At 37.7% G+C, this 26,293-nt stretch overlaps 1 protein-coding gene across 5 annotated transcripts in view; it reads left to right on the top strand.

Moving 5' to 3' along the window:
- SCAPER (S-phase cyclin A associated protein in the ER) overlaps positions 1-26,293 on the top strand; it is a 523,563-nt gene that overhangs the window by 231,779 nt on the left and 265,491 nt on the right. For all 5 annotated transcript variants that reach the window (XM_032623630.1, XM_032623633.1, XM_032623632.1 and 2 more), the window contains one exon: positions 8,219-8,355. In XM_032623630.1, coding sequence (XP_032479521.1) covers positions 8,219-8,355 — 137 coding nt within the window. The remainder of the gene's footprint in view (positions 1-8,218; positions 8,356-26,293) is intronic.

Here is a 26,293-nt window from a genome sequence, read left to right as displayed (position 1 = left end):
AGCTATAAGAGGGACTGGGAAATTCAGTTCCTAGCTGAAGAATTGTGTGACTTGCTAAAGCTTTGTTACTGTGCAGCCTGCTGCAATGCAGTATGTTCCTCTGTAGTCTCTATTGCCTGCTCATGGGCAGGCGGATATAGAGGCTTGATCAAGCTAAGGTTTAACCCATTTGGAAAAACTGTATTTGGTGCTGAGTTCTTTCATCAGGATGAACTTAATGTCTGATTGTCTTTCTTTTTGTGATGTTGACATATTAGCTGTTGATGCTCTTGGGTTTTGATTAATGGATACTTAAATCCATTAATTCATGGATATGGGGATATTCTAATTATACATTTCATTTGCATTTATTATTTGGAATACATTTATAAGGAGATGCTTTCCCTCATCTACTATTTGGTTATCAAGTGGCAGGTTAAAATTTTGATTATTTACCTGTTTTCAGTATAATGAGTTGGTTTCCTATTATCCTTCAACTGTGTCCACAATTAGTTTTTAAAATGTATATATCATTATAAACTCTGTAATTAAACACTTTTGATGGGTTTCAGTCATTGGAAAATTTCCTTTTTTTAAAGCTCAAATTATGCTATCTTTTGGTCAGTGGGAGCCTCTTAAAGTTTGCTCTCAAGTTCTTTTGACATGAGCCTAGTTGAATTTGTTAGTTACCTTGCTACTTGGTATGGCAAGACATTTAGTTTATGATTAACTATTTCATTAAGAAGCCCTAATTACTTTTACTGAGAAAGGGTATTTTAAGAGCAGAAGAAGGGATGGTCATTGCTACTGGGTGGATCACTGTGAACAGAATTACAGAATAAAGAAATAAAATGTATGTGATATGTGTGTGAGTATGTTACATACAAGTTCATATATGTGTGTGCATATATGTTTATTATTTATTAAATGACGATGGACTCATGAACTCTTACAATTCAAATTCAGGACTACATGGGTTTTATTTAACCGTCTCCATATTGTATCTGTATCTCTTTTCTTCCATACCAAGCATTCAGGATATAAAGGACACAGGGAATGATAGAATTATAATACCCATAATCTCCTTTACTTCATCCCACATTACACACACAGCAGTCTTAGAATGACATTACTAATAATCCTACCACCAATGTTAATTACTGAGAACAGTTTAAAATTCTTTTCATGTTTTCCCCATTCTCCTCATCTTTTTTTATTAGTAATGCTGTGAAAAGCCTGACATATAGCCATTATATAACTATATTTCTTTAACTTTTAATCACTAGTGTAGTCTTAGTTCTGTAAGTGTACGTGTAATGTTTACCACGAGTCTTATGTCTGCGTCTCTCTAGTCTTGGTTTTCTGAGGCTTGTTCTGTAGTAGATTCTTCAGGAACGTCTTATGAGAATAATATTCTCTGAGGTTTTTTTAAATGTTGATAACAGTTTATCTGTGCTTTTCATACTTGAAAGTTGGTTTTGCTGGATATAAAATCCTTAGCTCACATTTCTTTCTTTAAAAAATACTAAATACATTACAGTAGTCCCCTCTCATCCTTGGAGGATATGTTCCAAGACCCTAGTGGATGCCTAAAACCATGGATAGTACCAAATACTATATATACAGTTAATCCTTGAACAACACGGGTTTGAGCTATGCGAGTCCACTTATACATGGATTATTTTCAATAAAATGATCTGTGGTTGGTTGAATCTGCGAACATGGAAGGCCAACTGTAAGATTACATGCAGATTTTTGACTGTGTGGGAATTAGCATCACTAACCCCCATATTTTTCAAGGGTCAGCTGTATTGTTTTTTTCTATACATAAATACCTGTGATAAAGTTTAATTTATAAATTAGGCAAGTAAGAGAATATCTGAATTGCCAGTATCACTACTCCTGTGCTTTGGGACCATTATTAAGTAAAATAGTGTTACTTAAAAACAAGCACTGCCGTACCACAATCCATCTGATAACCTAGATGGCTACTAAGTGACTAACGGGTAGGTGCAGCATGGAAACACTGGACAAAGGAAGATTTACATCCAGGCCATGTAGCAGATTGGTGTGAGACTTCATCACACTACTCAGAACAATACACAATTTTAAACTTATGAATTGTTTATTTCTGGAATTTTCCATTTAATATTTTCAGACCCTGGTGACCACAGGTAACTGAAACCACAGAAAGTGAAACCGAGGATAAGGGGGTACTATTGTACTTCATTTTCTTCTGGCATAAAATATTGCTGTCAAAAGGGCTGATGATAATCTAATTTTTTTCATAAATTATATTTTTAGAAATTGTAATACAATATGTCTTGGTATTAGCCACTCTGGGTCAATATTTTCAGATATGTGGTGTACTCTTTCAATATTTAATTATATTCTTTTTCAGGAAAGTTTTCTTGAATTATAGCTTTTAATATTTGATTTGTTCCCTTGGTTTGATTTTCTTTTTCAGGCACTCCTGTTCAGTTTGCTGCATCTTTCCCTATCTTCTGTATTTCCACTTACTCTCAAATAATTTTTATTTCTTTTGCTTTAAGTATTTTTCCACCTTTTATCTTTTAGTTGTCTGAGGCATTATTTGTTGTGTTTATTCATCTTTTGTCATCTGTTTTATCTTCATTTCTTAAATGATTTATTTTCTTTTGCAGTCTTCATTGAGTTCTGTGACCTAAATGCTGAGGTGCTTAGGATGGCGATTTGTGTTAGAACATTTTCTGTATTTGTTTTAGTTTATTTTGAAATAGAAGGTTGCATTTTTATCTTTCCTGTGGATTTTTTTGGTGTGTTTTCATTGTTGTAGTGTTGCTATTCTACTTATTTTCTTTTTCTTTTAATAAGTTTGACATTTGACCTTGATACTTTTGTATTGCTTATTTTTATGTGGAACTGGTTTTATAAGACTTTTATAATGAGTTGTGACTCAGGGTACCTATTCTAACTTCTTAGAGCTCCCTCTTCTATTATTTTTGTGAAAAATATAGTGACTTGCTTTCTAAAATTTCTTGATTCTGTTTCCCTGCTCTGCTTTTATCGAGGCTTTTCCCCCCTTTGTCTCAATTATCCCTAGTTGGCTTAATTAAGTTCCTTTTTTAACAGTTTCTCCTTGGCTCAGTTTCAAGAGTTCATAGGGCCTAGCCTTCACCACACTGTTCAGACCTTCTTAATGCAGGCACCTTTTACTCACCTGCCATTTGAGTGGGAAACCCCTCTCAGTTTTAGATGCTGTTCGCAAATTGGCCTATTGAACTCTCCAGTGAAAAACAGTTCCTTTTAGAGTTCTGTTCTCAAGTTCATTATTCACTCTTGTTGTTTCCCTCTGATTTCTCCTTCAAAGGCACTGAAACACAGCTGACCTATTGGTAGTTTGTCCTCACCCTCTTTATTTGGAGGCTGTGGGGATACCTTGTCACTTACTTTGTTGTAAATATTTTCTGTGGGTTTTGTTTTTGCTATCTAATCTTTCTTTCTGATTTATATGATGATTCCGAGAGGATCTTAAACATTGCTACCACTGCCTTCATTTTCTCAGAATTCTCCTAAGTGTTTTAATGACTAATACTTCATCGTAGAAATATACCATAATTTTCTCAACCACTTCTCAGTGTGAAAAACCTTCTTTGTACATTCTCTCCATCTTCAGAAACCATCTCAAAACCTTCTTCCTGTATAGTCTTCATGGTTTTAATGGAAAAATAACTATTAATCATCCTGTGTCACATCCAACAATGCATTTCTTTTATCATCAAAAGGCGGTCTCTTTCTTACAAAAAGTGAAAACATAATGCAAACCACCTGAAGCAAATCTATAAAACCTTGAAATGTATCTATAGAAAGCCAGACAAAAGACACATTTTAAGTCACAGAAGACAAAATACAAACAAATGGTTAAGCATACTAATATCACTTTTTCAGCTAACAAATTGACATATTTACAAAAAAAAAAAGACAAAAGAAAACAGAAACACTAGATACTAGCAAATCACTTGTGGGGACTTAATTCTCATTTTGGTTGTTTTGGAATACATATGAGAAGCCTTAAAAATATGTGTAATCTGTAACCCAGGAATTTCAGTTCTATGATTTGATCATAAAGGAATAATATACTCTGTGTTTAAAATTTTAACTATAGGAGTATTTATTGCCCTGGTATTTATTATATTGAATAAATAAAATAAATCCAAATATCTAACAAAAAAGCATTTAGTAAAATTAGGTGTACTGCTATAATCAGTAGATTATGTTCTAGAACAGTATTTAATGGTATGAATATATTTGCAATATTAAATTTAAAAAGCAGATTATAAAATATAAAAGGTATGCTCATTTTAATAAAAATATATATGAATAAAAATGTCTGGATGATATACTCAAATAATTATTTTTAGGTGTTAAGATTATAGGAGATTTTTATTTCTTAGTTTTATTCATATTTTCTATAACATGTTGATTTTATATTAAGAAAAAAGTTAAACAAAAATATATATTCTCATTTGTTTTTAGTTTTGAGGTTTTTAAAAAATTAACATAAATTTGAGGGCATGATGTGTGTTGTATGTGTGAATGTGTATGTTAATGTAATGTCTTTTTAAAAGATGCAATTTTTTTGTTCTGGATAGAATCCAAATTTTTCTATATAATGTCTGCATTTTCATAATAAGGATCCTATTAATACTTAATGGATTCTATTAGATATGTGAATAACATTTATGTACAACTGAAAATAGTATAATTGAACTTTTCACAAAATTGAAGATGTCATTTGGAAGATTTCCTTTCCTTAACGCAGTGATAGAAATTAGATGTCAGAGACTCAGCCCACATGAGCAGTGTAGCGGGAGGGAATGTGGAGTAGTAAAAAAGGTTGGTCTTGTGAAGTCAGCCAGTTGTGGTTTTGAACTTGAGTTTTGTGATCATGGACATAATATTGAACCTCTTTGAGCCTTTGTTAAATATCTGTAAAATGTAAACATATTGCCACCTGTTCTATGGGGTTGTGAAGATTTTAGGAAATAATGTATGCACTTTGGCCCTTTGCTGGTCACAGTAAGTATTTAATAAATGATTAAATAAAGAAAATAATTGCTTCTGCATTTGAGAGAATATTTTCTGCCTTTGGTTGTGGTGTTTCTGTTTTGCTTTTTTGGTAGGTTTATGAATTGAAAAGTTTCTTTTTATCAGTTGTACAACACAGTGATTTAATATTTACATAGATTATACTCCACTTACAGTTATATATTATATAACATATATATTTATATCCCCTGTGCTGTACACTACATCCTTTTATTTATTTCATAACTAGTAGCTTGTACCTCTTAATCCCCTTCCATTGTCTTGTCCCTCCCATCCCTCGCCCCAGTGGTAACCACTAGTTTGTTCTCTGTGACTGTGAGTCTGTTTCTGTTTTGTTATATCCATTTGTTTTATTTTTTGGATTCCACATATAAGAGAGAACATAAAAGATTTGTCTTTCTCTGACTTCACTAAGCATAAAATTTTCATAATGAGCACAACTCTATGACTCAAACTCATTTTCCAGCCATATATGTAAGGTACTAGTCAAGAATACAGACTCCATAATCATACTGTCTGGGTTTAAACTTAGGCTCTAGCACTACTACCTCCAAAGCTGCTTAGTCATGATCTTGACCTTTTAACTTCAGAAAAGTTATTTGATTATGTGTTTGTTTCCTCATAGTTAAGATGGGAATAATAACAATATATACCTTTTAGTATAAAGGACTAAATGATCGTATGTAAAGTACTTACCTCAATATATGTTGTAGAATAAACCCTCATAAATACTATTTTTGTCTTTTTTTAATTGAGATATAATTGGCAGAACATTTGTGTTAGTTTTAGGTGTACAACATAATGTTTGATATATATAGTGTATGAAATGTAAACTTACTTACCATATAAGTTTAGTTAAAGTCTATCACCACACATAGTTAACATTTTTTTTTTTCTTGTGATGAGAACTTTCAGGATCTATTCTCTTAGCAACTTTCAAATATACAATACAGTATTGTTAACTATAGTCACTATGTTGTACATTACATTCCCATGATTTATTTATCTTATAACTGGAAGTTTGTACATTTTGACCACCTTCATTCATTTGACCACAAATACTATTTTAGATCTTATTACCTCATGCTCTTCTCATCATTCATTTAACATTTACTTATTGAGTGCCTACCGTATGCCAGGCACAGTACCAGACACTGAAACATCACTGAGCAAAACGAAGTCAGTGCCCTCATGAAACTTATATTCTAGTGCAGGAGATTGCAAATGAATATTGATGTTAGGCACTAATATTAGACAAGTCCTATGAAGAAAAATAAACAAAATAAGAAGATGGCAAATAATAGAAGGTGTTACTTAAGATTGGGTGTTCATTTTACCTGAGACTATGCAAGTACTTGGAGAAGAATATTCTTGGCTAAGGAAACAAGAGTCCTGACGCAGTACCATTCCTGATGAATGTGGGGAACAACAGCATCCACTCCACTGTGGATAGAAAGGAGTGAACAAAGGAGAGAGTAGTGTAAGATGAGGTGAGAGAGGTTGATGATGTGGGGGCTTAGTAGGCCATGGTAAGGACTTTGGATTTGACCCTAAATGTGATGAGGACTCAAGATTTTGATAAGAGGAATGATATGATGTGATTTATATTTTTAAAAGTCGCTGATTTTGTAAAGGAAAGATTTGGAGATCATAGAAGCTGCAAGAACATTTAAGAGGCTATTGCGATAATATGGATGAGAGCTGATGATGCCTTAGACTAGGTGATGGTGGTGGGGAGAAGTGGTTGGATTGGGATTAATATGGGTATATTTGTAAGTAGAGCTGATAGGAGTTACTAGTGTATTAGATGTGAGCAATTGTACAAATAGTGGGACCATTTACTGAACACTCTAAGAGCAATTTATATTGGGAGCGTAAGAGTTTTGTTGTAGAATATTATTTTGGAAATGCTTATGGTGGAAATATTCTACTTAAGTGGAGATTTTCAGGAGACAGTTTGATATAGGAATGGAGTTCAGGGGAGAGGTCTGGACTAGGGATAAAAATTTGGGAATTGCCTGTGTGAATAATGTTTCAAGTCACTGCACTTGATGGATAAGTTTGAATAGAGAAGAGGGAGGATCTGAAGATAGGTCTGAGATGTTTAACATTTACCAGTCAAGAAGAGGAAAAGGATCTAGCAAGGAAAACGTAGAAGGTACAGCTGGAGTTAGGAGGACAATGTGATGTCTAGTGACCTAGTGAAGAAAGAGTGTCAGGGAGGAAGAAGTGATCTACAGTGCTAATGGTGTTGGAAATTTAAGGAGAGGGTCTAAAATAATTTCTAGGAAGGAGAATGTGGGTAGACTAAGGTTGCTTGATTGCCTGGCAATACTGGAGCCCATTTGAGGTGTAATGTCATAAATTTAAAGTTAGAGTAGTCAACATGGTTTGTAATTATAGCCATATTAATCTGCTCAGTTATGGGTACAGAGTAGGGAAGGAGTTGGATTTAGGGTTAGGATTTTTCCATGCAAGTATGAAAGAAGAACAGAGGGGCAAGCGAGTTGTGTACATGCAAGGGAGTGATTACAGTGATGAGCCGTAAAATCCAAGATGGCTAAGGAGGGCACTGGGGCCAACTTCTGCTGCCCGTAACCACCTTCCACTTTCTCATCTCTGCCTGTTTTCTGAGATGCCCTTTTCCTTTCTCCTTCCTGCTGCCTTTACCAACTACCAGCCCAAACAAATACACACATCCCCAATATCCATATGTTCAAATTCAATCAAGGGATAGCAGACGTGGTGCTTCCTTCTTAAAATCTTTGCTCTTTACCCTGAGTGAACAGTGATCTTGTTTCCCCTTTTGAGCTCCTATAGCACTCTTAACTCTCAAGCTTGGTATTATACATTTGTGTACATATTTTACCTCTCCTACTGCAGTGTAGGGTTGCAAGGCACAGGGATATGTCGCTGTATCCTTAGCATTTAGCGCAATTGATGTGCAGCAAAGGTTTGGTGAGTCAATGAAAATCTCAAGTAAAACAGTTTCTTCAGTTTTTCCCCAAGCAATTTTTGAAACCAGTATTTCATAGAGATTACTTTTACTTTCATCTATATATTCTTTCATACTCACTGTAGTCTGTATCAATGCTATGTTATTTCTTAATCATCATCATCATCACCATTATTTCATTTATTTATCTTGCAGGAGCACCTTTCCTTAAAGAAGTATATTATTGACATTGTGGTTGAAAGTGCAGCTCCACCAGAGCCTTTGAAAGATGGAGAAGAGCGGCAAAAAAACAAAAAAAAAGCCAAAAAGATAAAAGCCCGGATGAACTTCAGGTACTAAAAATATCCTTAAAAACAAAGAAAAACTCTTAGTGATGTATCTTTTTTAATGTAAATCCAAGGAAGACCCTGTCTCCCTGCCAAAAAAGTTTAAACTTGTTTGCTTCAAGAAAGCCTTGAAAATAACACTGATGAGCCTAATTTATAGCCACTTTCTTTGATTAAGAAAGAAAACTGCATATCGATCTGAAGCCCTTGCTTTTACCTGTTAAGAGCTCTTCTTATAATTGGATGCCAAAGCCCTGCCAAACTTGTGCCTCCTTCAGCATACAACAGTATGTTTAAGTATGTGTAAACCAAGCCTATTTTTCTTTCCAACTATTGATTTTTAAATGAAGTATCAAAGAAAATCAATAGCAATCAACAAATAGAAGTCTGCTGGCTGTAGTGTCAAATACCATGACTAGGTTTAATCAATTTGGTAGCCTGTCACAACAAGAAAAAGTTCAAGAAATATCTTGAGATGGAAAGTGAGTTGTCAGATCTGTAGTTTATCATCTGCCTCCAAAGTGATATCTGAGGATCAGACAGCTGTGTAGAATATCATTACCTCACAAGCTTTGAGCATCATCTGATGACTGATGAGTCTTGTTTGAGGACACAAATGTAGTTCCTCCTTAGAAGATAGTTCTTTGCTATTTGAAGGAAGGTAGTCTGAATATGTTGTTATACCTTTATTCCCAAATGGTTTGAAAGATAGAGAAGCTTCACCCATGGGATTACAGAAATACAGGTCTAGAATAATGGTGAACAGGGGTTATCTCTCTATAGTTTCCAATTTCAGATTGTAATTAAAAAGGTGTCGATTTCATCTTATAGCATCAGTCTTAGTTAGTTTCCAATTTCAGATTGTAATTTAAAAAGGTGTCGATTTCATCTTATAGCATCAGTGAAAACTTGAGAGTACTCATTCAGGCAAAGAATAGAAAAGGCTTTTTTGATTATATTTTTTGAAGTTCCTCCAAGTTTCTAAAAATAGTTTTGCAGTATATACTTCAGGGTATTGACCTTCATTTCTAGTTTGTGCTAAGAACTTGCTGAGGTCCTGAAATGCTGTAGAGTCCATTCTTTGGACCTCTCTTTTTTTCCCTCTGTGTACACATTCCCTTGGCTAGTTGACCCAGTTCTGTGGCTTTAAATATTCTCCATTTGCTGATGACTACCAATTTTATATATCTTCAGTTTTACTCAAACTTAGTATGTCCAAACAACAAGCTCCTGCTTTCTTCTCTGCAACACCCCTCCCGAAAAAAAAACCCATTCTTGTCCCATAGTCTTCCCTATCGTAATGACCAGGTGCTCTGTTCTAGTTGTGTATGCCAAAACCCTTGAAGTTGTCCTTGACCTTTTTCTTTCTCCACACTACTCATCCAAACTAACTGCAAATAATGTTAGCTTTGCTTTAAAATACATTCAGAATTTGACTGTCTTTCTCTAGCATTACTACTTCCTCCTTCAACCAAGCCTCCATCATCTCACCTGGATTATTGCTGTACTCCTCTGACTAGTTTCTTTGTTTCTATCCTTGGCTCCTTACTGTCTATTCCAAACACGCTAGCCAAAGTGAACCTGTTAAAATGTCAGATCACGTCACTTCTCTTCTCAAAACCTCAGGGCTTTTAAACTTCAGTACTTCAGTTTTCCTCTTCCTGGATGGCTCTTCCTATTTATCTATAGGGCTTAGCTCCCTTACCTCCTTCAGGTCTTTGCTCAAATGTCACCTTTCAGTGAGGTCCTTCAGGGAAGTATAGTATAGTATTATATATATATATATATATATATATATATATATATATATTTATACACACACACATATATTAATAATATATATAGTAATATATACTATATATAGTAATAATGCTAGTTTATTAAAGAAAATCTTTAAGTTATAGGAAAAACACTATAATTCTGATACTAATATTTTGGCATATATATCCTTTTTATGCATACTTATCTGTATCTATAGACTTTTCTTTTCATTGCAGTATGATTTATTTAAGTGAAAGTAGAGATCTCTAATGTACAGATTGTTTAGTTTTGCCAAATCTAGATACTCACGTAAGCCATACTCCTGTCAAAGTTTAGAACACTTCCATTACTCCACAGAGTGTCTTTGTGTCTCTTTTCCAGTCAGTCTTCCACCACTCCTGGTGCTTGGTAACCACTGATCTGCTTTCTATCATTATAGATTAGTTTTTCCTGTTCTAGAAATGCATACAAATGAAATCAGATTCCTCTGTGGCTGGCTTCTTTTACTAAGTACAGTTGCTCCTTGAACAATGAGAGGGTTAGGGGCACTGACTCTCCATACAGTCAAAAAATCCACGTATAACTTATTGGTCCTCCGTATCTGCAGTTCCTCTGTATCCATGTTTCCACAGCCATGGGTTCAACCAACCGGGGATTGTGTAGTACTATAGTATTTACTATTGGAAACAATCCATGTATAAGTAGACCCACATAGTTAAAAGCCATGTTGTTCAAGGGTCAACTGTATACTGTTTCTCAGACTTATCTGTGTTGTGGCATGTATATAGTTTGTTCTTTTTCATTGCTGAACATATCCATTGTGTGCATGTCCCACAAATTTTTATCTGTTCATATGTTGATAGACATTTGGGTTTCCAATTTTTGGCATTTGTAAATTAAGCTCCTATCAAGTTTTTGGGTGTATACACATTTTAATTTCTCTTGGGTAAATACTTAAAAGTATAATACTACACTGTTTTCCACAGTGGTTGTACTGTTTTACACTCCCATCAGCAAACTGTGGGAGTTCCAGTTGCTCAACAATTTGTCAGTACTTGGTATTGTGAGTTTTGAAAATTTTAACCTAATTACAGTGTGAACATGGTGGTATCTCACTGTGATTCTAATTTGCATTTTCCTAGTGACTAATGATATGTATTGAGTATCTTTCCATGTGCTTTTTAACCATTCATATCTTGCTTTATGATGTGTCTGTTGAAGGTTTTTGCACATGTTAAAAGTTGTCACTTTATTTTTGACTTGTTTATATATTCTAGCTACACGTTCTTTGTCAGATATGTGTCTTGTGAATTTTTTCTGAATCTGGAGCTTGCCTATACATTTTGTTAATGATAGCTTTTAATAAGCAAAAGTTTTTTAATTGTGATGAAGTCTATTTATCAGTATGTTCTTTTTTTAACATCTTTATTGGAGTATAATTGCTTTACAATGGTGTGTTAGTTTCTGTTTTATAAAAAAGTGAATCAGTTATACATATCTGATTTGTTCCCATATCTCTTCCCTCTTGCGTCTCCCTCCCTCCCACCCTCCCTATCCCACCCCTCCAGGCAGTCACAAAACACCGAGTTAATCTCCCTGTGCTATGTGGCTGCTTCCCACTAGCTATCTACCTTACATTTGGTGATGTATATATGTCCATGCCTCTCTCTCGCTTTGTCACAGCTTACCCTTCCCCCTCCGCATATCCTCAAGTCCATTGTCTAGTAGGTCTGTGTCTTTATTCCTGTCGTACCCCTAGGTTCTTCATGACATTTTTTCCCCCTAAAATTCCATATATATGTGTTAGCATACGGTACTTGTCTTTCTTTTTCTGACTTACTTCACTCTGTATGACAGACTCTAGGTCTATCCACCTCATTACAAATAGCTCAATTTTGTTTCTTTTTAAGGCTGAGTAATATTCCATTGTATATATGTGCCACATCTTCTTTATCCATTCATCCGATGATGGAAACTTAGGTTGTTTCCATCTCCAGGCTATTGTAAATAGAGCTGCAATGAACATTTTGGTACATGACTCTATTTGAATTATGGTTTTCTCAGGGTATATGCCCAGTAGTGGGATTGCTGGGTTATATGGTAGTTCTATTTGCAGTTTTTTAAGGAACCTCCATGCTGTTCTCCATAGTGGCTGTACCAATTCACATTCCCACCAGCACTGCAAGAGTATTCCCTTTTCTCCACACCCTCTCCAGCATTTATTGTTTCTAGATTTTTTGATGATGGCCATTCTGACTGGTGTGAGATGATATCTCATTGTAGTTTTGATTTGCATTTCTCTAATGATTAATGATGTTGAGCATTCTTTCATGTGTTTGTTGGCAGTCTGTATAACTTCTTTGGAGAAATGTCTGTTTAGGTCTTCTGCCCATTTTTGGAATGGGTTGTTTGTTTTTTTGTTATTGAGCTGCATGAGCTGCTTGTAAATTTTGGAGATTAATCCTTTGTCAGTTGCTTCATTTGCAAATATTTTCTCCCATTCTGAGGGTAGTCTTTTGGTCTTGTTAATGGTTTCCTTTGCTGTGCAAAAGCTTTGTAGTTTCATTAGGTCCCATTTGTTTATTTTTGTTTTTATTTCCATTTCTCTAGGAGGTGGGTCAAAAAGGATCTTTCTGTGATTTATGTAATAGAGTGTTTTACCTATGTTTTCCTCTAAGAGTTTGATAGTTTCTGGCCTTACATTTAGGTCTTTAATCCATTTTGAGCTTATTTTTGTGTATGGTGTTAGGGAGTGATCTAATCTCATACTTTTACATGTACCTGTCCAGTTTTCCCAGCACCACTTATTGAAGAGGCTGTCCTTTCTCCACTGTACATTCCTGCCTCCTTTATCAAAGATAAGGTGACCATATGTGCGTGGGTTTATCTCTGGGCTTTCTATCCTGTTCCACTGATCTATCTTTCTGTTTTAGTGCCAGTACCTTACAGTCTTGATTACTGTAGCTTTGTAGTATAGTCTGAAGTCAGGGAGCCTGATTCCTCCAGCTCCTTTTTTCGTTCTCAAGATTGCTTTGGCTATTCGGGGTCTTTTGTGTTTCCATACAAATTGTGAAATTTTTTGTTCTATTTCCGTGAAAAATGCCAGTGGTTGTTTGATAGGGATTGCATTGAATCTGTAGATTGCTTTGGGTAGTACAGTCATTTTCACAATGTTGATTCTTCCAATCCAAGAACATGGTCTATCTCTCCATCTATTTGTATCATCTTTAATTTCTTTCATCAGTGTCTTATAATTTTCTGCATACAGTTCTTTTGTCTCCTTAGGTAGGTATATTCCTAGATATTTTATTCTTTTTGTTGCAGTGGTAAGTGGGAGTGTTTTCTTAATTTCACTTTGAGATTTTTCATCATTAGTATATAACAATGCCAGAGATTTCTGTGTATTAATTTTGTACCCTGCTACTTTACCAAATTCATTGATTAGCTCTAGTAGTTTTCTGGTAGCATCTTTAGGATTCTCTATGTATAGTATCATTTCATCTGCAAACAGTGACAGCTTTATTTCTTTTCAATTTGGATTCCTTTTATTTCCTTTTCTTTTCTGATTGCTGAAGCTAAAACTTCCAAAACTATGTTGAATAAGAGTGGTGAGAGTGGGCAACCGTGTCTTGTTCCTGATCTTAGTGGAAATGCTTTCAGTTTTTCACCATTGAGGACGATGTTGGCTGTGGGTTTGTCACATATGGCTTTTATGGCTTCTGAGGCTGCGGAGAAGCCATATATGACAATCTCAGAAGGAGAGATTTCCCTTTCTCTTCTTTGTTCTCACAGCTGCCAGGGGCTCAGCTTTGGATTTGGCCCCGCCTCTGCGTGTAGGTCGCTGGAGGGCGTCTGTTCTTCTCTCAGACAGGACAGGGTTAAAGGAGCAGCTGCTTTGGGTACTTTGGCTCACTCAGGCTGGGGGGACAGAGGGGCACGGAGTGAGGGGTGAGCCTGTGGTGGCAGAGGCTGGTGTGACGTTGCACCAGCCTGAGGCGCGCCGTGCGTTCTCCCAGACAAGTTGTCCCTGGATCCCGGGACCCTGGCCGTGGAGGGCTGCACAGGCTCCCCGGAAGGGGGTTGTGGATAGTGACCTGTACTCGCACACAGGCTTCTCTGTGGCGGCAGCAGCAGCCTTAACGTCTCATGCCCGTCTCTGGGGTCCGTGCTTTTAGCTGCGGCTCATGCCCGTCTCTGGAGCTCCTTTAAGCAGTGCTCTTAATCCCCTCTCCTCGCACACCAGTAAACAAAGAGGGAAGAAAAAGTCCCTTGCCTCTTCAGCAGGTCCAGACTTTTCTCCGGACTCCCTCTTGGCTAGCGGTGGTGCACTAACTCCCTGCAGGCTGTGTTCACGCCGCCAACCCCAGTCCTCTCCCTGCGCTCCGACCCGAAGCCCGAGCCTCAGCTCCCAGCCCCACCCGCCCCGGAGGGTGAGCCAGACAAGCCTCTCGGGCTGGTGAGTGCCGGTCAGCACCAATCCTCTGTGCAGGGATCTCTCCGCTTTGCTTTCCGCACCCCTGTTGCTCTGCTCTCCTCCGCAGCTCTGAAGCTTTCCGCTCTGCCACCCACAGTCTCCGCCCGCGAAGGGGCTTCCTAGTGTGTGGTAACCTTTCCTCCTTCACAGCTCCCTCCCACTGGTGCGGGTCCCGTCCCTATCCTTTTGTCTCTGTTTTTTCTTTTTTCTTTTGCCCTACCCAGGTATGTGGGGAGTTTCTTGCCTTTTGGGAGGTCTGAGGTCTTCTGCCAGCATTCAGTAGGTGTTCTGTAGTAGTTGTTCCACGTGTAGATGTATTTCTAGTGTATCTGTGGGGAGGAAGGTGATCTCCACGTCTTACTCTTCCGCCATCTTCCCCTCGTCCCCCAATCAATATGTTCTTTTTTGTTCTTATGCTTTCTGGGTTCTAAGAGGTTTTTGTCTGACCAGAGGTTAAAAAAGCCTCCATATTTTTTTTCTAGAAGCCTTGTAATTTTAGCTTTGGCATTTAAAGTTATGATCCATCTCAAATAAATTAGTGAGTATGATAGGAAGCATTGGTCCAAGTTTATTTTTCCATATAGATGCTACCAACAAGGGCTTAATTTCTAAAATATACAAACAGCTCTTACAGCTCAATAAGAAAAAAACAACTCAATCGAAAAATAGGCAGAAGACCTAAATATACGTTTCTCCAAAGAAGAAATACATATGGCTAATACACACATGAAAAGATGCTCTACATCACTAATTATTAGAGAAATGCAAATCAAAACTACAGTGAGGTTATCACCTCACACTGGTCAGAATGGCCATCATCACTGATCATGCAGGAGGCTGTGCATGTTGAGGATATTGATCATGCAGGAAGCTATGCATGTTCAGGGCAGTAGGTGTATAGGAAATCTCTGTAACTTTCAATTTTATTGTGATCCTAAATCTGCTCTAAAAACTAGTTTAAAAAAAATTCCTGGTATGGTAGAAGATGGCGGAAGAGTAAGACGCGGAGATCGCCTTCCTCCCACGGATACACCAGAAATACATCTACACATGGAACAACCCCTACAGAACACCTACTGAAGGCTGGCAGAAGACCTCAGACCTCCCAAAAGGCAAGAAACTCCCCACGTACCTGGGTAGGGCAAAAGAAAAAACAGAGACAAAAGAATAAGGACGGCACCTGCACCAGTGGGAGGGAGCTGTGAAGGAGGAAAAGTTCCCACACACTAGGAAGCCCCTCTGCGGGCGGAGACTGCGGGAGGTGGAGGGGGGAGCTTCGGGACCGTGGAGTAGTGCACAGCGACGGGTGCGGAGGGCAAAGCGGGGAGATTCCCGCACAGAGGATCGGTGCCGACCGGCACTCACCAGCCCGAGAGGCTTGTCTGCTCACCCGCCGGGGCGGGCGGGGCTGCGAGCTGAGGCTCCGGTTTCGGTTTGGACGGAGTGCAGGGAGAGGACTGGGGTTCGCGGCTTGAACATAGCCTGAAGGGGTTAGTGCACCACGACTAGCTGGGAGGGCGTTCGGGGAAAAGCCTGCACCAGCCGAAGAGGCAAGAGACTTTTTCTTCCCTCTTTGTTTCCGGGTGCGCGAGGAGAGGGGTTTAAGAGCGCTGCTTAAAGGAGCTCCAGAGATGGGCGCGAGCCGCGGCTAAAAGCGCGGACCCGAGAGACGGGCGGGAGATGCTAAGGCTGCTGCTGCCGCCACCAAGGGGCCTGTGTGCGAGCACAGGTCACTCTCCACACCCCTCGTCCGCGGAGTCTGTGCAGCCCGCCGCTGCCAAGTTCCCGGGATGCAGGGACAACTTCCCCGGGAGAACGCACGGCGCGCCTCAGGCTGGTGCAACGTCACGCCGGCCTCTGCCGCAACGTCACGTCGCCTCTGCCGCCGCAGGCCCGCCCCGCACGCAGTGCCCCTACTACCCCACCCCCCACCCCCGGCCTGAGTGAGCCGGAGCCCCCGAATCAGCGGCGCCTTTAACCCCGTCCTGTCTGAGCAAAAAACAGACGCCCTCCAGCGACCTACACGCAGAGGCAGGGCCAAATCCAAAGTTGAGCTCCTGTGAGCTGTGAGAACAAAGAAGAGAAGGGGAAATCTCTCCCAGCAGCCTCAGAAGCAGCGGATTAAAGCTCCACAATCAACTTGATATACCCTGCATCTGTGGAATACCTGAATAGACAAGGAATGATCCCAAATTGAAGAGGTGGAATTTAGGAGCGAGATCTATGATTTTTTTTCCCTTTTCCTCTTTTTGTGAATGTATACATGTATGCTTCTGTGTGAGATCTTGTTTGTATACTCTAGCTTCCACCATTTGTCCTAGGGCTCTATCCGTCCATGGTTTTTTTATAAAATTTTTTTCTTAATAATTAATTTTAATTGTAATAACTTTACTATACTTTACATTCGTTCTTTCTTTCTTTCTTTTGTTCCTCCCTTCCCTCCTTTAGACAACGAATCACCCCAAATTGAGGAGGTGGACTCTGAGAGCAAGATTTATGATTTTTCCCCCTTTACCTCTTTTTGTGAAGGTGTATGTGTATGCTTCTGTGTAAGATTTTCTCTGTATAGCTTTGCTTCCAACATTTGTCATAAGGTTCTATCCGTCCCTTTTTGTTTCTAAATATTTTTTAATTCAATAACTATATAATACTTTATTTTATTTTTACTGTATCTTCTTTCTTTCTGTCTTTTTTCCTTCTTTCCCTCCTTCCTTCCTTCCTCCCTCCCTCCCTCCCTCCCTCCTTTCTTTCCTTCTTTGCTTCTTTCTTCCTTCCTTCCTTTCCTCCTTTCCTTCTCTCTTTCCTCATACTTCTACTAATTCTCTCTACTTTTTTTCCCTTTCATTCTGAGCCGTGTGGATGAAAGGCTCTTGGTGCTCCAGCCAGGAGTCAGGGCTCTGCCTCTGAGGTAGGAGAGCCAACTTCAGGACACTGGTCAACAAGAGACCTCCCAGCTCCACATAATATTAAACGGCGGAAATCTCCCAGAGACCTCCATCTTAACAGCAGCACCCAGCTTCACTCAACGACCAGCAAGCCACAGTGCTGGACAACCTATGCCAAACAACTAGCAAAACAGGAGCACAACCCCACCCATTAGCAGAGAGGCTGCCTAAAATCATAATAAGGCCACAGACACCCCAAAACACACCACCAGACGTGAACCTGCCCACTAGAGAGACAAGATCCAGCCTCATCCAGCACAACACAGGCACTAGTCCCCTCCACAAGGAAGCCTACACAACCCACTGAAACAACCTTAGCCACTGGAGACAGACATCAAAAACAACGGGAACTACGAAAGTGCAGCCTGCAAAAAGGAGACCCCAAACACAGTAAGATAAGCAAAATGAGAAGACAGAAAATCACACAGCCGATGAAGGAGCAAGATAAAAATGCACCAGACCTAACAAATGAAGAGGAAATAGGCAGTCTACCTGAAAAAGAATTCAGAATAATGATAGTAAGGATGATCCGAAATCTTGGAAGTAGAATGGACAAAATGCAAGAAACAGATAACAAGGACCTAGAAGAACTAAAGATGAAACAAGCAACGATGAACAATGCAATAAATGAAATTAAAAGTACTCTAGATGGGATCAATAGCAGAATAACTGAGGCAGAAGAACGGATAAGTGACCTGGAAGATAAAATAGTGGAAATAACTACTGCAGAGCAGAATAAAGAAAAAGGAATGAAAAGAACTGAGGACAGTCTCAGAGAGCTCTGGGACAACATTAAACGCACCAACATTCGAATTATAGGGGTTCCAGAAGAAGAAGAAAAAAGAAAGGGACTGAGAAAATATTTGAAGAGATTATAGTTGAAAACTTCCCTAATATGGGAAAGGAAATAGTTAATCAAGTCCAGGAAGCACAGAGTGTCCCATACAGGATAAATCCAAGGAGAAATACGCCAAGACACATATTAATCAAACTGTCAAAAATTAAATACAAAGAAAGCATATTAAAAGCAGCAAGGAAAAAACAACAAATAACACACAAGGGAATCCCCATAAGGTTAACAGCTGATCTCTCAGCAGAAACCCTACCAGCCAGAAGGGAGTGGCAGGACATACTGAAAGTGATGAAGGAGAAAAACCTGCAACGAAGACTACTCTACCCAGCAAGGATCTCATTCAGATTTGATGGAGAAATTAAAAGCTTTACAGACAAGCAAAAGCTGAGAGAGTTCAGCACCACCAAACCAGCTTTATAACAAATGCTAAAGGAACTTCTCTAGACACGAAACACAAGAGAAGGAAAAGACCTATAATAACGAACCCAAAACAATATAGAAAATGGGAATCGGAACATACATATCGATAATTACCTTAAATGTAAATGGACTAAATGCTCCCACCAAAAGACACAGATTGGCTGAATGGATACAAAAACAAGACCCTTATATATGCTGTCTACAAGTGACCCACTTCAGACCTAGAGACACATACAGACTGAAAGTAAGGGGATGGAAAAAGATATTCCATGCAAATGGAAACCAAAAGAAAGCTGGAGTAGCAATTCTCATATCAGACAAAATAGACTTTAAAATAAGGACTATTAAAAGAGACAAAGAAGGACACTACCTAATGATCAAGGGGTCGATCCAAGAAGAAGATATAACAATTGTAAAGATTTATGCACCCAACATAGGAGCACCTCAATACATAAGGCAAATACTAACAGCCATAAAAGGGGAGATCGACAGTAACACATTCATAGTAGGAGACGTTAACACCCCACTTTCACCCATGGACAGATCATCCAAAATGAAAATAAATAAGGAAACACAAGCTTTAAATGATACATTAAACAAGATGGACTTAATTGATATTTATAGGACACTCCATCCAAAAACAACAGAATACACATTTTTCTCAAGTGCTCATGGAACATTCTCCAGGATAGATCATATCTTGGGTCACAAATCAAGCCTTGGTAAATTTAGAAAATTGAAATTGTATCAAGTATCTTTTCTGACCACAACGCCATGAGACTAGATATCAATTACAGGAAAAGATCTGTGAAATATACAAACACATGGAGGCTAAACAATACACTACTTAATAATGAAGTGATCACTGAAGAAATCAAAGAGGAAATAAAAAAATACCTAGAAACAAATGACAATGGAGACACAACGACCCAAAACCTATGGGATGCAGCAAAAGCAGTTCTAAGGGGGAAGTTTATAGCAATACAAGCCCACCTTAAGAAGCAGGAAACATCTCGAATAAACAACCTAACCTTGCACCTCAAGCAATTAGAGAAAGAAGAACAGAAAAACCCCAGAGCTAGCAGAAGGAAAGAAATCATAAAAATCAGATCAGAAATAAATGAAAAAGAAATGAAGGAGACGATAGCAAAGATCAATAAAACTAAAAGCTGGTTCTTTGAGAAGATAAACAAAATAGATAAACCGCTAGCCAGACTCATCAAAAAAAAAGGGAGAAGACTCAAATCAATAGAATTAGAAATGAAAAAGGAGAAGTAACAACTGACACTGCAGAAATAAAAAAATCATGAGAGATTACTACAAGCAACTCTATGCCAATAAAATGGACAATCTGGAAGAAATGGACAAATTCTTAGAAATGCACAACCTGCCAAGACTGAATCAGGAAGAAATAGAAAATATGAACAGACCGATCACAAGCACTGAAATTGAAAGGGTGATTAAAAACCTTCCAACAAACAAAAGCCCAGGACCAGATGGCTTCACAGGTGAATTCTATCAAACGTTTAGAGAAGAGCTAACACCTATCCTTCTCGAACTCTTCCAAAATATAGCAGAGGGAGGAACACTCCCAAATTCCTTCTACGAGGCCACCATCACCTTGATACCAAAACCAGACAAGGATGTCACAAAGAAAGAAAACTACAGGCCGATATCACTGATGAACATAGATGCAAAAATCCTCCGCAAAATACTAGCAAACAGAATCCAGCAGCACATTAAAAGGATCATACACCATGATCAAGTGCAAGGATTCTTCAATATACGCAAATCAATCAATGTGATAAACCATATTAACAAATTGAAGGAGAAAAACCATATGATCATCTCAATAGATGCAGAGAAAGCTTTCGACAAAATTCAACACCCATTTACGATAAAAACCCTGCAGAAAGTAGGCATAGAGTGAACTTTCCTCAACATAATAAAGGCCATATATGACAAGCCCACAGCAAACATCATCCTCAATGGTGAAAAACTGAAAGCATTTCCACTAAGATCAGGAACAAGACAAGGTTGCCCACTCTCACCACTCTTATTCAACATAGTTTTGGAAGTTTTAGCCACAGTAATCAGAGAAGAAAAGGAAATAAAAGGAATCCAAATCGGAAAAGAAGAAGTAAAGCTGTCACTGTTTGCAGATGAAATGATACTATACATAGAGAATTGTAAAGATGCTACCAGAAAACTGCTAGAGCTAATCAATGAATTGGGTAAAGTAGCAGGGTACAAAATTAATGCACAGAAATCTCTGGCATTCCTATATACTAATGATGAAAAATCTGAAAGTGAAATCAAGAAAACACTCCCATTTACCGTTGCAACAAAAAGAATAAAATATCTAGGAATAAACCTACCTAAGGAGACAAAAGACCTGTATGCAGAAAATTATAAGACACTGATGAAAGAAATTAAAGATGATACAAATAGATGGAGAGTTATACCATGTTCTTGGATGGGAAGAATCAACATTGTGAAAATGACTCTACTACCCAAAGCAATCTACAGATTCAATGGAATCCCTATCAAACTACCACTGGCATTTTTCACAGAACTAGAACAAAAAATTTTACAATTTGTATGGAAACACAAAAGACCCCGAATAGCCAAAGCAATCTTGAGAACAAAAAATGGAGCTGGAGGAATCAGGCTCCCTGACTTCAGACTATACTGCAAAGCTACAGTAATCAAGACAGTATGGTAATGGCACAAAAACAGAAAGATAGATCAATGGAACAGGATAGAAAGCCCAGAGATAAACCCACGCACATATGGACACCTTATCTTTGATAAAGGAGGCAGGAATGTACAATGGAGAAAGGACAGCCTCTTCAATAAATGGTGCTGGGAAAACTGGACAGGTACATGTAAAAGTATGAGATTAGATCACTCCTTGACACCATACAGAAAAATAAGCTCAAAATGGATTAAAGACCTAAATGTAAGGCCAGAAACTATCAAACTCTTAGAGGAAAGCATAGGCAGAACACTCTATGACATAAATCACAGCAAGATCCTTTCTGACCCACCTCCTAGAGTAATGGAAATAAAAACAAAAATAAACAAATGGGACCTAATGAAACTTCAAAGCTTTTGCACAGCAAAGGAAACCATAATCAAGACCAAAAGACAACCCTCAGAATGGGAGAAAATATTTGCAAATGAAGCAACTGACAAGGAATTAATCTCCAAAATTTTCAAGCAGCTCATGCAGCTCAATAACAAAAAAGCAAACAACCCAATCCAAAAATGGGCAGAAGATCTAAATAGACATTTCTCCAAAGAAGATATACAGAATGCCAACAAACACATGAAAGAATGCTCAACATCATTAATCATTAGAGAAATGCAAATCAAAACTACAATGAGATATCATCTCACACCAGTCAGAATGGCCATCATCAAAAAATCTAGAAACAATAAATGCCGGAGAGGGTGTGGAGAAAAGGGAACACTTTTGCACTGCTGGTGGGAATGTGAATTGGTTCAACCATTATGGAGAACAGTATGGAGGTTCCTTAAAAAACTACAAATAGAATTACCATATGACCCAGCAATCCTACTACTGGGCATATACCCTGAGAAAACCGAAATTCAAAAAGAGTCATGTACCATAATATTCATTGCAGCTCTATTTACAATAGCCCAGAGATGGAAACAACCTAAGCGCCCATCATCAGATGAATGGATAAAGAAGAAGTGGCACATATATACAATGGAATATTACTCAGCCTTAAAAAGAAATGAATTTGAGCTCTTTGTAATGAGATGGATAGACCTAGAGTCTGTCATACAGAGTGAAGTAAGTCAGAAAGAAAAAACAAATACCGTATGTTAACACATATATATGGAATTTAAGGGAAAAAAATGTCATGAAGAACCTAGGGGTAAGACAAGACTAAAGACGCAGACCTACTGGAGAACGGACATGAGGATATTGCGAGGGGGAAGGGTGAGCTTTGACAGGGCGAGAGAGAGTCATGGACATATACACACTAACAAACGTAGTAAGGTAGATAGCTAGGGCGAAGCAGCCGCAAGCCACAGGGATATTAGCTCGGTGCTTTGTGACAGCCTGGAGGGGTGGGATAGGGAGAGTGGGAGGGAGGGAGACGCAAGAGGGAAGACATGTGGGAACATATGTATAACTGGTTCACTTTGTTATAAAGCAGAAACTAACACACCATTGTAAAGCAATTATACCCCAATAAAGATGTTTAAAAAAAAAATTCACATATTTTATTAAGCCTGTATGGATTGTAGTGACATACACTTTTTCATTCCTAAAAGTTGTAATTGGTGTTTTTTCTTTGGTTGCTCTGTCCAGGAATTTATCAGTTTTATTAATCTTTTCAAGAATGAACTTTTGCAGTCATTGAATTTTCTTTACTTTTTTGTTTTCTATTTTATTGATTTATGTACTTTATTATTTTTACCTGTCTTTACTCTATATTTATTTTGCCTTTTCTCCTAAATTCCTAAGGTGGAAGCTTAGATTACTGACTTGAAACCTCTCTTCTTTTCTAATATTTGAAATTACACCTATAAAATTTCCTCCAAGCCCTGCATAAACTGTATTCCAGTATTTTCGATGTTGTGTCTTAATTTTCATTCAGTTCAAAATATTTTTCAATTTCACTGACCCATTGGCTACTTAGAAATATATTGCTTACTTTCCAAATAATTGGCAACTTTTCATGTATCTTTTTGCCTTTTTTTCCCTGTGGTCAGAGATGCTACTGCACACAATTTCAATTCCTTTAAATTTATTGAGACCTTTATCTTCAGCATCTGGTCTGTCTTGGTCAATGCTGCATGTTTACTTGAAAAGCGTGTATATTTTGCTTGTGGTAAGTGCATTTTCTGTATTGTCACTTAGGTGTGTTTCGTTGATAGTGTTGTTAAAATCTGTATTTTATCTCTGGTATTGTCCATTTCATCTTGTATCAGTTACATAAAAAAGAATATTAACATTTCTAAATATAAATGTGGATTTATCTATTTCTTATGTTAGTTTTTTCCAGTTTTGCTTCAAATTTTGAAGCTTTATTGCTAGATATATACAAATTTAGTATTATTTTATCTTCTTGACAAATTGATCACATTACCATTATAAAGTGTCCTTCTTTATATCTGGTACTATCCCTTATGCTGAAGTCCACTTTTTCTGTCCCTTATGCTGAAGTCCACTTTTGCTAATAATTACCATTTCCACTTATTATTTACATGATAAATTTTTCCAAGTGTTTTAGTTTTAAACATAACCAGTGTCTTTTTATATATTTTGAGCATCTCCTATAATTTTCATATGATTTAATCTTCCCTTTTTATCCAGTGTAACAGTGTCTATTTTTTGCAGTTTTTAATCAATTTACATTTAATGAAATTACTGCTGGGGTTGTTTTAAGTCTACCATCTCACTGTTGTCTATTCATCTGTAAATATTTATGCATCCAACATAGGAGCACCTATATTAAATATATAAAGCAAATATTAATAGATGTAAAAAGCAGATTGATAGCAATACATTAATAGCATATGACTTCAGTACCCCAATTTGGCAATGGATAGATCATCAAAACAGAAAATCAGTAAGGGGGCACTGGCCTTAAACAACACATTAGACCAGATAGACTTAACAGATATGTATAGCCATTCCATCCCAAGACTGCAGAATTTACATTCTTCTCAAGTGCACATGGAACATTCTCTAGGATGGGTCACATGCTAGGGCACAAAACAAGTCTCATTGAAATTTAAGAAGATTGAAATCATTTAAACATTTTCTGACCACCATGGTATGAAACTGGAAATCAACCTACAAGAAGAAACCTGAAAAAAAACCCACACACATGGAGACTAAACAACATGAAACTAACTATTCAATGGGGTCAACAACGAAATCAAGAGAAAGTCAAAAAAATATCAGTCCCTTGAGATAAATGAAAATGTATAACAACCTTTGAAAACCTATGGGTTGCATCAAAAGTAGTTCTAACAGGGAATTTATAGAGATACCTAGCTCAAGAAAAATCTCCAATAAATAATCTAACTTTACACCTAAAGCAGCTAGAAAGAGAAGAAGAAATGAGGGCCAAAGTTAGTAGAAAGAAGGAAATAATACAGATCAGGCAGATTTATTCCTAGGTATTTATTATTTTGTTGCAGTGGTAAATGGGAGTGTTTTCTTGATTTCACTTTCAGAAGTTTCATCATTAGTGTATAGGAATGCCAGAGATTTCTGTGCATTAATTTTGTATCCTGCTACTTTACCAGATTCATTGATTAGCTCTAGTAGTTTTCTGGTAGCATCTTTAGGATTCTCTGTGTGTAGTATCATGTCATCTGCAAACAGTGACAGATTTAATTCTTCTTTTCTGATTTGGAATCCTTTTATTTCTTCTCTGATTGCTGTGGCTAAAACTTCCAAAACGATGTTGAATAATAGTGGTGAGAGTGGGGCAGCCTTGTCTTGTTCCTGATCTTAGTGGAAATGGTTTTTACCATGAGAAAGATGTTGGCTGTGGGTTTGTCATATATGGCTTTTATTATGTTGAGTTCCCTCCATGCCCACTTTCTGGATGGGTTTTTTTTTATCATAAATGGGTGTTGAATTTTGTTGAAGGCTTTTTCTGCATCTGTGAGGTGATCATATGGTTTTTCTCCTTTAGTTTGTTAATATGGTTTATCACATTGATTGATTTGCATATATTGAAGAATCCTTGCATTCCCGGGATAAACCCCACTTGATCATGGTATATGATCCTTTTAATGTGCTTTTGGATTCTGTTTGTTAGTATTTTGTTGAGGATTTTTGCATCTACCTTCATCAGTGATATTGGCCTGTAGTTTTCTTTTTCTGTGACATCTTTGCCTGGTTTTGGTATCAGGATGTTGGTGGCCTCTACTATGGAGAACAGTATGGAGGTTCCTTAAAAAGCTAAAAATAGAACTACCATATGACCCAGAATCCCACTACCATATGACCCAGAATCCCACTACCGGGCATATACCCTGAGATAACCATAATTCCAAGAGTCATGTGTCACAATGTTCATTGCAGCTCTATTTACAATAGCAGAACATGGAAGCAATGTAAGTGTCCATCGACAGATGAATGGATAAAGAAGATGTGGCACTTATATACAATGGAATATTACTCAACCATAAAAAGAAATGAAATTGAGTTATTTGTAGTGAGGTGAATGGACCTAGAGTCTGTCATACAGAGTGAAGTAAGTCAGAAAGAGAAAAATACCATATGCTAACACATATCTATGGAATCTAAAACAAAAAATGAAAATGGTTCTGAAGAACCTAGGGGCAGGACAGGAATAAAGATGCAGACGCAGAGAATGGACTTGAGGACATTGGGGAGGGGGAAGGGTAAGCTGGGATGAAGTGAGAGTGTGGCATGGACATATATACACTACCAAATGTAAAATAGATAGCTAGTGGGAAGGAGCTGCA

This window comes from Phocoena sinus, chromosome 2, assembly GCF_008692025.1.
Source record: "Phocoena sinus isolate mPhoSin1 chromosome 2, mPhoSin1.pri, whole genome shotgun sequence".
NCBI lineage: Eukaryota > Metazoa > Chordata > Mammalia > Artiodactyla > Phocoenidae > Phocoena > Phocoena sinus.
Note: the sequence above shows the minus strand (reverse complement) of the source record. Positions and strands in the feature narration are given on the sequence as shown.